At 34.6% G+C, this 13,040-nt stretch overlaps 1 protein-coding gene across 1 annotated transcript; it reads right to left on the reverse strand.

The window, feature by feature from the left end:
* Window positions 1-457: 457 nt before the first annotated feature.
* On the reverse strand, window positions 458-6,853 carry LOC121203494 (leucine-rich repeat receptor-like serine/threonine-protein kinase BAM3; the record flags this gene model as incomplete). Its single annotated transcript, XM_041108643.1, has 3 exons — window positions 5,659-6,853; window positions 4,961-5,514; window positions 458-2,035 (listed from the first exon to the last, which is right to left on the reverse strand). Coding segments are annotated over exons 1-3 (3,096 nt in total), but the record flags the coding sequence as incomplete, so codon positions are not given.
* Window positions 6,854-13,040: the final 6,187 nt, after the last annotated feature.

Consider the following 13,040-nt stretch of genomic DNA (forward strand, 5'->3'; position numbering starts at 1 on the left):
GGGCAGAGGCGAAAAGAAATTTCACTATAACAAGATGAAGATTACAAGTGTTTTACACTCAAGACACAACCCGAGAACCTCACAACTCTCAACCCCTATAGAAAACCCGAAAGCTAAAATCCTAGCTTTCAAAGAACAAGCTTTGCTCTCTCTTGGTTTGGGATGATGAATATGGCTAATGAACCTCTCTATTTATAAGAGAGTTCAAGGACATAATTGTCCAAAACTTTGGCAAAGATTTGTGGTTGAAAATGGACACCAACAACCATCCACTAATCCACTACCACCAACAACCCACTACCAACAACAACAATCCACTACCAATTTTAAGCCATTTCTTAACAAATCTCCACCTTGGCTTGAAATTTACCAAGCTGAACATCATAGTGAATTCCTCGAACTGGATCACCTCTTCCAAACGCCTCTCTGGCGCTAATCAATCCCGAATACCTATCAAGTCCAAGCAATGCTTGAACTTATATGCAGGGATCACCTTAGTTAACATATCTGCAGGATTCTTCTCGGTAGCAACCTTGCTGATAACAATGTCACCTTGCGTAACATGTTCCCGAACAAAATGATATCTGACATCAATGTGTTTGGTCCGTTCATGAAACATCTGATTTTTAGTCAGATGTATGGCACTCTGGCTATCGCAAAATACAACAGTGAAATCCTGTTGTAAACCCAAACTGCTTACTAGACCTTTCATCCACAATGCTTCTTTCACTGCTTCTGCTAACGCCATATATTCCGCCTCAGTCGTAGATAAGGCTACGGTAGACTGTAACACAGCTTTCCAACTAATGGCTCCTCCAGAATAAGTGAAAACATAACCCGTCAGAGATCTTCTTTTGTCCAGATCTCCAGCATAATCAGAGTCCACATAGCCCGTGACACTGCTAGTGCAGTCACTCTGATCATATACCAAGCATAAATCTGCAGAACCTCTCAAGTACCTGAGAATCCATTTCACGGCCTGCCAGTGTTCCTTGCCAGGACAACTCATGTATCTGCTGACCACACTAACTGCATGTGAAATGTCTGGACGAGTGCAAACCATTGCATACATCACGCTTCCAACTGCACTCGAGTATGGAATGTGAGACATTTGCTGCTTTTCTTCATCAGATTGTGGTGACAACTCTGCAGAGAGTTTGAAATGTGGTGCCAACGGAGTACTCACAGTTTTCGCTTTATCCATGCCGAAGCGTTGAAGAACCTTTTCAATGTAGTTCTTCTGCGACACACGAAGCTTGCCCGCCTTGCGATCTCTGTGAATATCCATGCCCAAAATTTTCTTGGCAGCACCCAGATCCTTCATCTCGAACTCACCACTCAACTGCGACTTTAACTTGTTGATTTCCGACATGTTTTTGGAAGCAATTAACATGTCATCAACATACAGCAACAAATAAATGTGCGAACCATCTGAGAGCTTCCGATGATAGACACAAGCATCATAGTCACATCTTGTGTAACCATGCTGAATCATGAAGCTATCAAACCGCTTGTACCACTGCCTTGGGGATTGTTTCAATCCATATAAAGACTTCTTTAATAGACAGACATGGTCTTCTTTACCAGGAACTGTAAAACCCTCTGGTTGACGCATGTAGATTGTTTCCTCGAGCTCACCATGCAAGAACGCCGTTTTTACGTCAAGCTGCTCAAGTTCTAGATCAGACTTGGCCACCATGGCAAGTAATACACGAATGGAAGAATGCTTTACGACTGGGGAGAAAACTTCATTGTAGTCAATCCCCTCTTTCTGAGTGAAGCCTTTAGCAACCAATCGTGCCTTGAATCTAGTTGCTTCAACCCCTAGGATGCCTTCCTTTTTCTTGAAGACCCATTTGCAACCAACTATCTTCTGGTTACTTGGCGGCTTAACCAACTCCCAAGTATGGTTCTTGTGAAGAGATTCTATCTCCTCACTCATAGCAATTGCCCACTGTGCCGACTCATCACACGTGACAGCCTCATTATAACTGGAAGGTTCTATACCAATGGACTCCGCCACACTGAGCGCGAAAGACACCAGATTAGCGTAACGCGGATTTGGTTTGATTTGTCTCTTCGTTCTTCCAGTGGCAATGCTATATGGTTTTTCTTGAGGTGACTCATCTTCATCGGAATCTTGCACCTCAACTTGATCATCCTGGACTGAAGTACCTTCCGTAGGAATTGGAGCGTCCACCTGACACTCCACCTGCTTCTCAACACCGTGATCTCCCATTCTATCTGACTCCTCCTTTTCCCGGGAATTTGTGGTGGATCGAAGCATGGATGACTCATCAAAAGTCACATCTCTGCTGATGATGAACTTGGACGAAACCGGATCAGGACACCACAACCTGTATCCTTTCACCCCTTGGCCGTATCCAAGAAATATGCATTTCTTCGCCCTCGGTTTGAGTTTTCCCTCATTTACATGAGCATACGCAGGGCAGCCAAACACTCTTAAACCAGAGTAATCAGCAGGAGAACCAGACCATACTTCCTCAGGAGTCTTCAGCTCAATAGCTGTTGACGGAGATCTGTTAACCAAATAACAAGCAGTATTAACAGCTTCAGCCCAAAATTCTTCACCGAGCCCAGCATTTGATCGCATGCAACGAGCTCGCTCCAAGAGAGTTCTATTCATGCGTTCTGCAACTCCATTTTGTTGTGGTGTTCGACGAACAGTGCGGTGTCTCACTATTCCTTCATTTTTGCAGAACTCATTGAATTCACCTGAGCAAAACTCCAAGCCATTATCCGTCCGGAATCGCTTGATCTTCTTTCCTGTTTGATTTTCGATCAAAGCTTTAAATTGCTTGAAGTTGATGAGAACCTCATACTTGCTCTTCAGAAAATACACCCAAACCTTTCTCGAGTAATCATCGATAAAGGTAAGCAGATATCTGTAACCACCTTTAGAAATTGTCGGAGAAGGCCCCCAAAGGTCAGAATGGAAGTAATCCACTGTGCCTTTTGTCTTGTGAATCCCAGTGCTGAACTTTACCCGAGTCTGCTTACCGAAGACGCAGTGCTCACAGAAATTCAACTTTCCTGTACACTGCCCAGACAATAATCCTCGTTTGCTTAGCACCGATAAGCCTCTCTCGCTCATATGCCCGAGCCGCATATGCCATAACTTCGTGGTGTCAGAATCTAGATCATCTGATGATGACACTCCCGCAACACCTGTAACCGAGGAACCATCGAGGAAGTAAAGGCCCCGCTCCAAATTACCACGTATCACAGTCAAAGCACCCGAGAATACCTTGAGAACTCCACCTTCAGCAGAGTACCGAAAGCCTTTCTTGTCCAACGTACTCAAAGAGATCAAATTTTTCTTCATTTCTGGAATGTGCCGAACATCAGTTAGGGTTCTAACAATACCGTCAAACATCTTTATACGAACTGTGCCAATCCCCATGACTTGACATGCGTGGTCATTTCCCATTAGTACTGAACCAGAATGCTTCTCGTATGTTGAGAATGCATCTTTCGAAGTACTTATATGAAATGTAGCTCCCGTATCAAGAATCCATCTCCCACCAGCGTAAGAGTCGGATACTGCAAGAACGATCTCGGCATCACTTGAAGAATCTGCATCAGCTACATTCGCACGATCATTTTGTTGCTCCTGTGATTCTGATTTCTCCTTCCTTTTCGGACAATCTACCTTCATGTGCCCGTACTTCTTACAGTAGTAGCACTGTATTCTCTTCTTGGACTGCGATCTAGGATGGCTTTTACTTGAACTTCCACCCTTTGCCTTGGATCTTCCTCGAGCAACCAAGCCTTCGCCTTCATTGTTTTCGACCACCTTACCAGTGATTTTCTTCCTCAACTCACTGGAACTTAAGGCATTTTTCACCTCCTCTAGAGTCAGGTCATCACGACCGTACATCATTGTATCAACAAAATTCTCATACGAGGGAGGCAAAGAACACAAAACAATTATTGCTTGGTCCTCATCATCGATTTTGTTATCGATATTATTCAAATCCATGATAATGGAATTGAATTTATCCAGGTGCTGGGAAACAGGTGTACCTTCCTCCATCTTCAGGGCATAGAGTCTTTGCTTGAGGTAGAGCCGGTTCGTCAATGACTTCGTCATGTACTTGCTCTCTAACCGGAGCCACAAACCGGACGCGGTTTTCTCATCCGCTACTTCTCGTAGCACTTCATCTCCTAGACATAGCAGAATAGCACTATGTGCTCTTTCTAGCATGTCATCCTTTTGCTCTTCCGAAAGCGTGCTTGGTAATTTATCTTTACCAGACAATGCTTTTAGCAATCCTTGTTGAACCAGCACTGCCCGCATCTTGATGCGCCATAAACTGAAACTATTTTTCCCGGTAAATTTCTCGACATCATACTTAGTCGATGAAACACTTGTAGCCATAATTTGGAACCTTTGAATGAATGATAATATTTTCTTCCTGATGTGAAAGATCAGACAAAGCTGCAGTCACAGGGCAATTCAGAAAATATTATCACTCCTTCAACTACGCTCTGATACCAATTTGTTGCGGAAAGGATCGATTCGAGAACTCCGATATGACTACAAGTAAATTGACCGGAACGAAAAATAAAGTGAACACAAGGATTTACGTGGTTCGGCTTTAATGCCTACGTCCACGGGCAGAGGCGAAAAGAAATTTCACTATAACAAGATGAAGATTACAAGTGTTTTACACTCAAGACACAACCCGAGAACCTCACAACTCTCAACCCCTATAGAAAACCCGAAAGCTAAAATCCTAGCTTTCAAAGAACAAGCTTTGCTCTCTCTTGGTTTGGGATGATGAATATGGCTAATGAACCTCTCTATTTATAAGAGAGTTCAAGGACATAATTGTCCAAAACTTTGGCAAAGATTTGTGGTTGAAAATGGACACCAACAACCATCCACTAATCCACTACCACCAACAACCCACTACCAACAACAACAATCCACTACCAATTTTAAGCCATTTCTTAACAGGATAGGACCTGAGAGTTGGTTGAAGCTAAGGTTTAGATTTGATAGATCAAAAAGCTTGCCAATTTCTTTTGGGATAGAACCTTTTAATAGATTAGAACCAAGGCTTAAGTCCAGCATCTTTGATAAACTACCAATACAAGAAGGGATTGAACCGGTCAATTTGTTTTGGGAGAGGTCCAAAAAAGTTAAATTTGCTAGATTACAAATTTCTTGGGGAATAGGACCTTTTAATAGATTAGAACCAAGGCTTAAGTCCAGCATCTTTGATAAACTACCAATACAAGAAGGGATTGAACCGGTCAATTTGTTTTGGGAGAGGTCCAAAAAAGTTAAATTTGCTAGATTACAAATTTCTTGGGGAATAGGACCTTTTAATAGATTAGAACCAAGGCTTAAGTCCTGCATCTTTGATAAACTACCAATACAAGAAGGGATTGAACCAGTCAATTTGTTTTGGGAGAGGTACAATGAAGTCAAATTTGCTAGATTACAAATTTCTTGGGGAATAGGACCTTTTAATAGATTAGAACCAAGGCTTAAGTCCAGCATCTTTGATAAACTACCAATACAAGAAGGGATTGAACCAGTCAATTTGTTTTGGGAGAGGTACAATGAAGTCAAATTTGCTAGATTACAAATTTCTTGGGGAATAGGACCTTTTAATAGATTAGAACCAAGGCTTAAGTCCTGCATCTTTGATAAACTACCAACACAAGAAGGGATTGAACCTTGAAGTTGGTTATTATCAAGGTACAAAATTTCCAAATTGGTTAATTGGTACAGAGTAATGGGTATTGAATCGACAAGTCTATTGTTGTAGAGACCCAAAAAAGTCAGATTTCTTAAATATCCAATTTCTAATGGGATAGATCCATTGATTTGGTTCCCCGAAAGGCTCAGAGATTGGAGACTGGTTAATTGACCCAAAGCAGAAGGGATTGGACCAACAATTCCATTGCTGGAGAGACTCAAATCAGTCAAATTTCTCAAATATCCAATTTCTAATGGGATAGATCCATTGATTCGGTTCCACGAAAGGATCAGAGATTGGAGACTGGTTAATTGACCCAAAGCAGAAGGGGTTGGACCAACAATTCCACATTGACTTAAGTTTAAAGTCACAAGGTTCTCTAGATTCCCCAGTTGTGGAGGGATGGAACCATTAATATTATCATTATAGGAAATGTCGAGGAATTCTAATTGGGTCAGCTTCCCTAGAGAAGGAGGTAACTCACCAGATAAACCACAACTGGACAAGTCAAGGTACTTCAATGCTGATAGATCACCTATCTGATGCGGGATTTTTCCTCTAATTTGATGGTCACTAAGATCAAGAAGGACAAGATTTGGAAATGAAGAGAAATTCAGTTTCCCAAATCTATCTCCAACCTCAATGTTGGGCGCATCAGATAAGTTAATTTTGGTGATGCTTTCAGCAGTGTTGCAGGTTATACCAGGCCACTGGCAACGTTGTGAAGTATTGCTGCTATGGTTACTCCACCACCTGCTTTCTAGCAGAGCTATGGCTTCGGACTCCAATGGCGATGGATATGCTGCTGTTACAGTTGTAGCAAAGGAAAGAAGGATGGCAGCCCACAGTACCCCTAGAATAACAGAAATGGTTAGGGATGAGGCCATTGTTTAATCTGGTAAGTATTTAGTGGTAGCATATATGTTATGGTTTCCAAACGATGAATTTAAAGGAACTCATCAAAGGATTCAAGCTCTTGTTGCAATAGTTGTAGGGGCAAGTTATCGTCATTGTTTTAGTCCTTGTCATGGAACTTAATTCATCATGCGCAATGCTTTCTTCTTCATGGAATTTCTATGTTAGTATCAATAATGCAAATACTATATTTAGGATTGAATCTTTGCTCTTCCTATGGTCCATATTTCTTGATAATGATACCTCCTGATTTGAATTTTCATCAAAAGTATATGGTCGACGCATGTTTCCAGATATATTAATTTCTCACGGAAAATTCATACATAATTTAACTTTTTAAAAATATTTTTTATACAAATTTAAGTTAAAAAATTTATATTATAAACATAAATACGCATACGTGTTTAGGATGATTATGAATAAAAATTTCTAAAATCATATTATAAGTTCTAAAATTTATATTATATATTTTTTAATATTTTATAAAGTTACGACAAGAATTATATTATTTAAATCCTAAAAAGTTTCTAAAGTTATAGGCAAAAGTATATTATAAAAATAATTTATGTTTTATAAAAAGTGTTACTACATACTTACTTATAAAAAAATTATGGTCAAAAAATTTAAATATAACTTACTTATGTGTCTATACTATATGTTATAGAAAATAATATATTTATTTATAAAACAATTATAATTTTTTGCCATGACTTATTTAAAAAAAATTAAGATAAAAAAATATATTATTTATAAGAAGTGTTTTGGAAGTTATTGGACACTTTATAATTTTTTTATAATTGTTATATATTATAAATTTTATACTATTTTTAACCTAATTCATGAATTATAAAAATGGTTATAATATTCTAAAAAACTTTAAGTTGTAGTCTATTGGTCGAGTATTCATCTTTCCAAGGAATAGCTTAGGTTCAAATCTCATTGTTCAAAAAAAATATATATATTTGTTATAACCTAAAATAAATCATTTTTCTTATAATTTTTATTAGTAATCATATTATCGATTAGTTTCTTGGGCTAACATATTAAATATGATGATTTTATTTTAATTTTGTTACTTGTTTAGAAATTTTTTAATTTTACTGATAATTTATTATAGTAATTAATATTTAAAAAAAATATATTAAGTAACCTTGTAATTATAAATTATAATTTACAATTTGTACTATGAAATATGATATAGGAAATTACGATGTAATTACACACTGTCACCAAACATGTCTAGAAAATCATAATTCTTACTACTTAATAATTACACTTTTATTATGTGTTGTCAAAACAAATTTTTGCAATTGCTAGGGAAAAAGAAGAAGCTTAATTAGAATCCAAAGCTGCATGATTTTGAAAACATTTCCTTTCTCATTGAATCAAAAGTTTCATGCAAAAAAACATTGGAAATTCATGATACGTAAAACTGGAACACCCCGTGTAGATCCCATGACAACGACGATTCCATCTTTAATTTGGTTTAACAATTTAAAGATGATTTAATTGTGGCTCAAAGCCTTCTTCTATCATTTTGTGGATATACTTTTCCTGCCTAATTTTCCTTTTCCACAAAGAATTGGGCCATCGTCTTCAGTTTCTATATAAGAAATTTCTCACCCATTAAGACTCAAAAAGTCGAGACTTCAGACAAACTAATGGTGTGTTTTCTTTATTGACAGATTTTAATGAAGTTATATCTATGTATATATAATATATTTTATTAAATTAGTGTTATGAATTAATTCGATATCAATTCAATCAGAAAAATTACTTATAAACAGTTTTTTAATAAAGTAATGAATATTAATGTAAGGTTAAAGGGTAAAAATACCTTAGTAAAAAGTTAAAAAATCAATTAAGTTCATAATAGAAAAATGGACCCAATTGAGCATTCAATGAGAAAAAAAATCAGTTGGCTCCTTTCATTAACGAAAACGGTTGTTGACTGATTTCATTAATACTGGTTGTTGATGTGGTTGGCGGAAGCTATGACAAGTTGACATGTGACATGCCATGTGAAAGTATATATGTTGATGTTGCTGGTCAAGTTATTAGAATATTTTTAAAAATGTAAAAGTTATAAAAAATTATAAAATTATTACAAATATAAAAAAATAAATATGAATGATTTTTAAAAAGTTCCAAAAAAATTATAAAATATAACTTGACCCGCTATGAGAGTTCCATTTGGTATTTCACTCAAATTTCTATAGAAATACTCCCATGTATTGGTAGTGTAAATAATCCTTAGACTTACACAAACTCTCCTCATATGTTGACGTCATACTTTGATTCATCACCAATGGATTCACATTGATAGGTGCTTAAAGTAGAATCTTTTAAGTATGATATGACATACCAAGGTGATGGAGTGGTTTAGAGCGGACTCGTCACCTCAAGTGATATGAGGGACATATCTTTTTTGCTCTTGACTTTTATAACTACAAGTCTTTAGTGAAGGCTGATAATTAGGGTTAATACAAGGAGTTGCAAGTCTGACATGGATGAGCAAAGGTAGACACCATGCCATGCCTTTTAGCTTATTCGGAATATATGATGGAAAGATTGAATTACACATAAGTACTGAGCACCGAAAGTTTTTGTTCGAAAAAAAATTAATTTTAACTTTACCAATAATTTGGGTCATAATAAATTACTAAATTCTACTCATTTTTTAATTAAAATAGATTATATTTATTACCAACATAATTCAAAGCCTAACGGGTGACACACGAAAAAAACCCAGTTGTAGCATATACGTTATAGTTTCCAAACTGATGGATTTCTATAGGAGTCAATGTCTTTTGCAATTGTTGTTATTGCTTCAGTCGATGTCATGGAACTTACTTTTTCATATGCAATAGTTTTTTTTCATGGAAATTTCCATTTCGTGGCTGCATATTAATTTGAAAAGATGAGTATACATTTTTATGTTGTTATTAGTATCAAGGATGCAATTGCTAGCGGTGATTGAGTAAAATAATTTTGAGTTAATCGAGTTGACAAGTCTTATTTTATCATCTTAATTCAATTTAGAATTTTTTTTCAATTGAGTTGAGTGAAATAAAATTCGAGTCGAGCTGAATCGAGTGAAATTGTTTGAATTAAATTAAAAAATTAAACATATTACATTAAAATCTTGCTACAATATAATGAATTTCATGTTAAAATATACAAATTTAAAATCATATATATTTGAAAATACTTTTAAACAAATTAGAAACTTTAGAATGATTAAACTGGATTAAGTTTTAGTATTTTCATATTTTGCTGTATAAGGCAAATGTCTTATATAATATTTTAATGATTGAAGTATTAGTAATGTGATATCTTATTTGAAAATTCCAATGTGAATTAATTATTTGAAAACAACTTAATTTCATGAATTTTCTTTGCAATTGTTTGGAAACTAAAAAAAAAATCAGTTTAATTTCGACCCCAAAGTGTATGATTTTGAAAAATTTAATGTGAATTAATTATTAGATTTAAGTGTAATTACTTGCAAGTGCAAAGGAATAGTATGTTTGGCTAACTATTGTAATTGTTGGGTCCACTAAATTGAATATAATAGCACCTCAATTATACTATTCAATTCTTAGGGAGTTGAGAGTTGGGGTAATTACGTGAGTAATTACAATCAATTACTAATTATCTTATAGTCTTTCAAACACACGTACATGATTTAAGAAATTATTTTTTATAGAAGTTTATAAAATTTATTTTAATACAATATAATAAAAAATTTTAATTTTATGACATATATTTTATATATTTTTTAAATAAAATTATATATTTCTTATCGGGTCAAAACTGCTTTGTTATTAGACACATAAGTCAAATATTTGGTGTAATTTTTTTTTTGATTCCTCAATGTATCTACCGAAGCGCGCCCGGTAACTATCCTTCGCATTTTGTAGGCCATTAAGGGGTAGATGCTGGCCACAGTTTTAAAGCTACTCCATACTTAGGCGAGGATTAAACCCTCGATTACTGATTAAGGTAGGAGAACCCTTTTCATCTCACTTAACTCCTGTGTTTTATAAAGCAAATTTTAACCTAACCATTGCGCTTATAAAGCATGTATTATAATTTTTATACTATTCTTGTATGGCCACATATTTGAGCACTTTAACATAAGCACCGTAAAGCTATTCAACACTTTATAGAAACATTGTTTATAAATGTTATTGTCGAAACTATTTTTTTGAAAACAAAAATTTTAGGTTGTCGACTTTAAAAAAATGAAAATTTGGGAGTCGCCACCAATCTTTTATTGAGGTGTGAGAGGGATCACCTAAAAACGGCTTTGGTCTACAAGTTTTAGAAAAACGGATCCGGGAGTCAGTTACGTTCGAGGAATGATTAACACCCTTGTAACGCCAAAATTTGTACCTGGTTAATTAATTAGTATCTTAAGGTCGAGAATTTGGAAAAACGTAATCCTTAGCAAAACTTAAAAGGCTACGTATTAAGACCTTTTTATTTCAGAGAAAGAAGATACCACACCCAATGCGTTAGGGCACAGCATTCTAATTTTCCCCCAAAAATGAATTGGGCCAAATACTTGTACAATAAAACTTGAAAAGAACATCCACTTATCCAAGATTTAAGAAATCACACCCAATACGTTAGGGTACGATCCTTTAGAATCCCAAACTCGGAATATTTCCTTTACTTTAAAAGAACATCCACTTATCCAAGATTTAAGAAATCACACCCAATACGTTAGGGCACGATTCCTTTAAAATCCCAAACTCGGATATTTCCTTTATGATTTTTAAAAATCTACATCGAGAAATCAATGCGTCACATCCAATACGTTAGGACACAACGTGTTGAATTCCCATAATGAGTTTTTAGTTGGTTTAAAGAGCAATCTTCGATTGTTAGATTTTCAAAAAAATCGGAACCCAATACGTTAGGGCTCAATTTCCTTGAGCATCTAAATACGAGTTTATCTCATTTTGAAAATTATTTTTTAAATTTGAGTTTTTTCTAAAAAATATGTAACATTATTTTATATGCGCAAATGTCATAATACAATGATAAAAGTACATAATACATGAAATAAACAAAATTGAATATAAAATGAATGCAAAGATATAAATAATGAGCAGAAAATATGCAAACATAAATTAATAAGCGAATAATTAAAATAATAAAAAAATACATACAAGTGACATAAAAATACATAGGTTGAAATAAATAATATAAAGATAATTAAATAAATAAAACAAGTATATATATATAAAGCGAAAAAATATAATAAAAAAAGCATAAAAATTTTTTTTAAAAAATATACAATATAATAATTAAGATAAGAATTATAAGATAAGAACAATTGCATCATCAAAAAAAATTGATTTTTGAAGAAAATATGAAAAAAAGGCTAAATTGGATTACAAATAAAAAATATGGGGTATTTCGCAATAATAAAGTCTGGAGGACTAAATTGAATAGCGAATTACATAAAGGGGCTGGAAGGGAAATTTTCCCTTCTCCTCTAAACGGTGTCGTTCAAGAGGGTTAATTGAAATTAAATAAATTAAAGGGCAAATTTTAAAAAATAAAAAAAACCTAATTATAAAGACATTAAAAGGCGGAGGGGCTAAATAAAAAAAATAAATAAATTCGTAGTGGTATCACTTCTCCTTTTTAAAATTGTAAAAGTACAAAAATCAACGAAAAAAATAGTAAGCACCTTTAAAAACTGTCAATCGTTTTTTTTTATTCTCCTTTCCTCTTTTTTTTCTCATGCAATGAAGGGAGAGGCTCTATTTATAGTTGCTCCAATCCAACGGTACAGATCAATTACATCAACGGCTGAGATTAAAGGGTATCTTAAGATTTCAAAATCATATCTTCTAAGATTGCATATCATATCTAAGATTATACATATATCTAAGATTGCATATCATATCTAAGATTGCATATATCATATCTAGGATTGCATATCATATATAAGATTGCATATCCTCAAAAATTATGTTTCCATATGTGAGCCCGAGCTAAAATTGGGTATAACAATTATATTATAAAATTTATATTATTCTTTTATCTAATTGGTTTATTATTTGAACACATAGTAAACTGCAAATTGGATTTATAAAAATATTATAATTGAAGGATTATAAAGTTGATTGTGCCTCAGATACTAGAATGCTAAGAATGAGTTTGGGAGAGAAAATAGATCAAAATTGTATTTCATAAATACATTAATATTATCATCACCTTGCTGTTATTTATTTTTCCACAATTATTTAAATTGTTACATTTTTTTAGGAAATATTATGCGGTAGATGTTGATTATGGCAAATGCAAAAGGTTTTTTTTACCAAGTATATCAGGGGTACAATATCATTGAAGAAAATGACCAAGGAATCG

This window comes from Gossypium hirsutum, chromosome D13 (assembly GCF_007990345.1).
Source record: "Gossypium hirsutum isolate 1008001.06 chromosome D13, Gossypium_hirsutum_v2.1, whole genome shotgun sequence".
Classification (NCBI taxonomy): domain Eukaryota; kingdom Viridiplantae; phylum Streptophyta; class Magnoliopsida; order Malvales; family Malvaceae; genus Gossypium; species Gossypium hirsutum.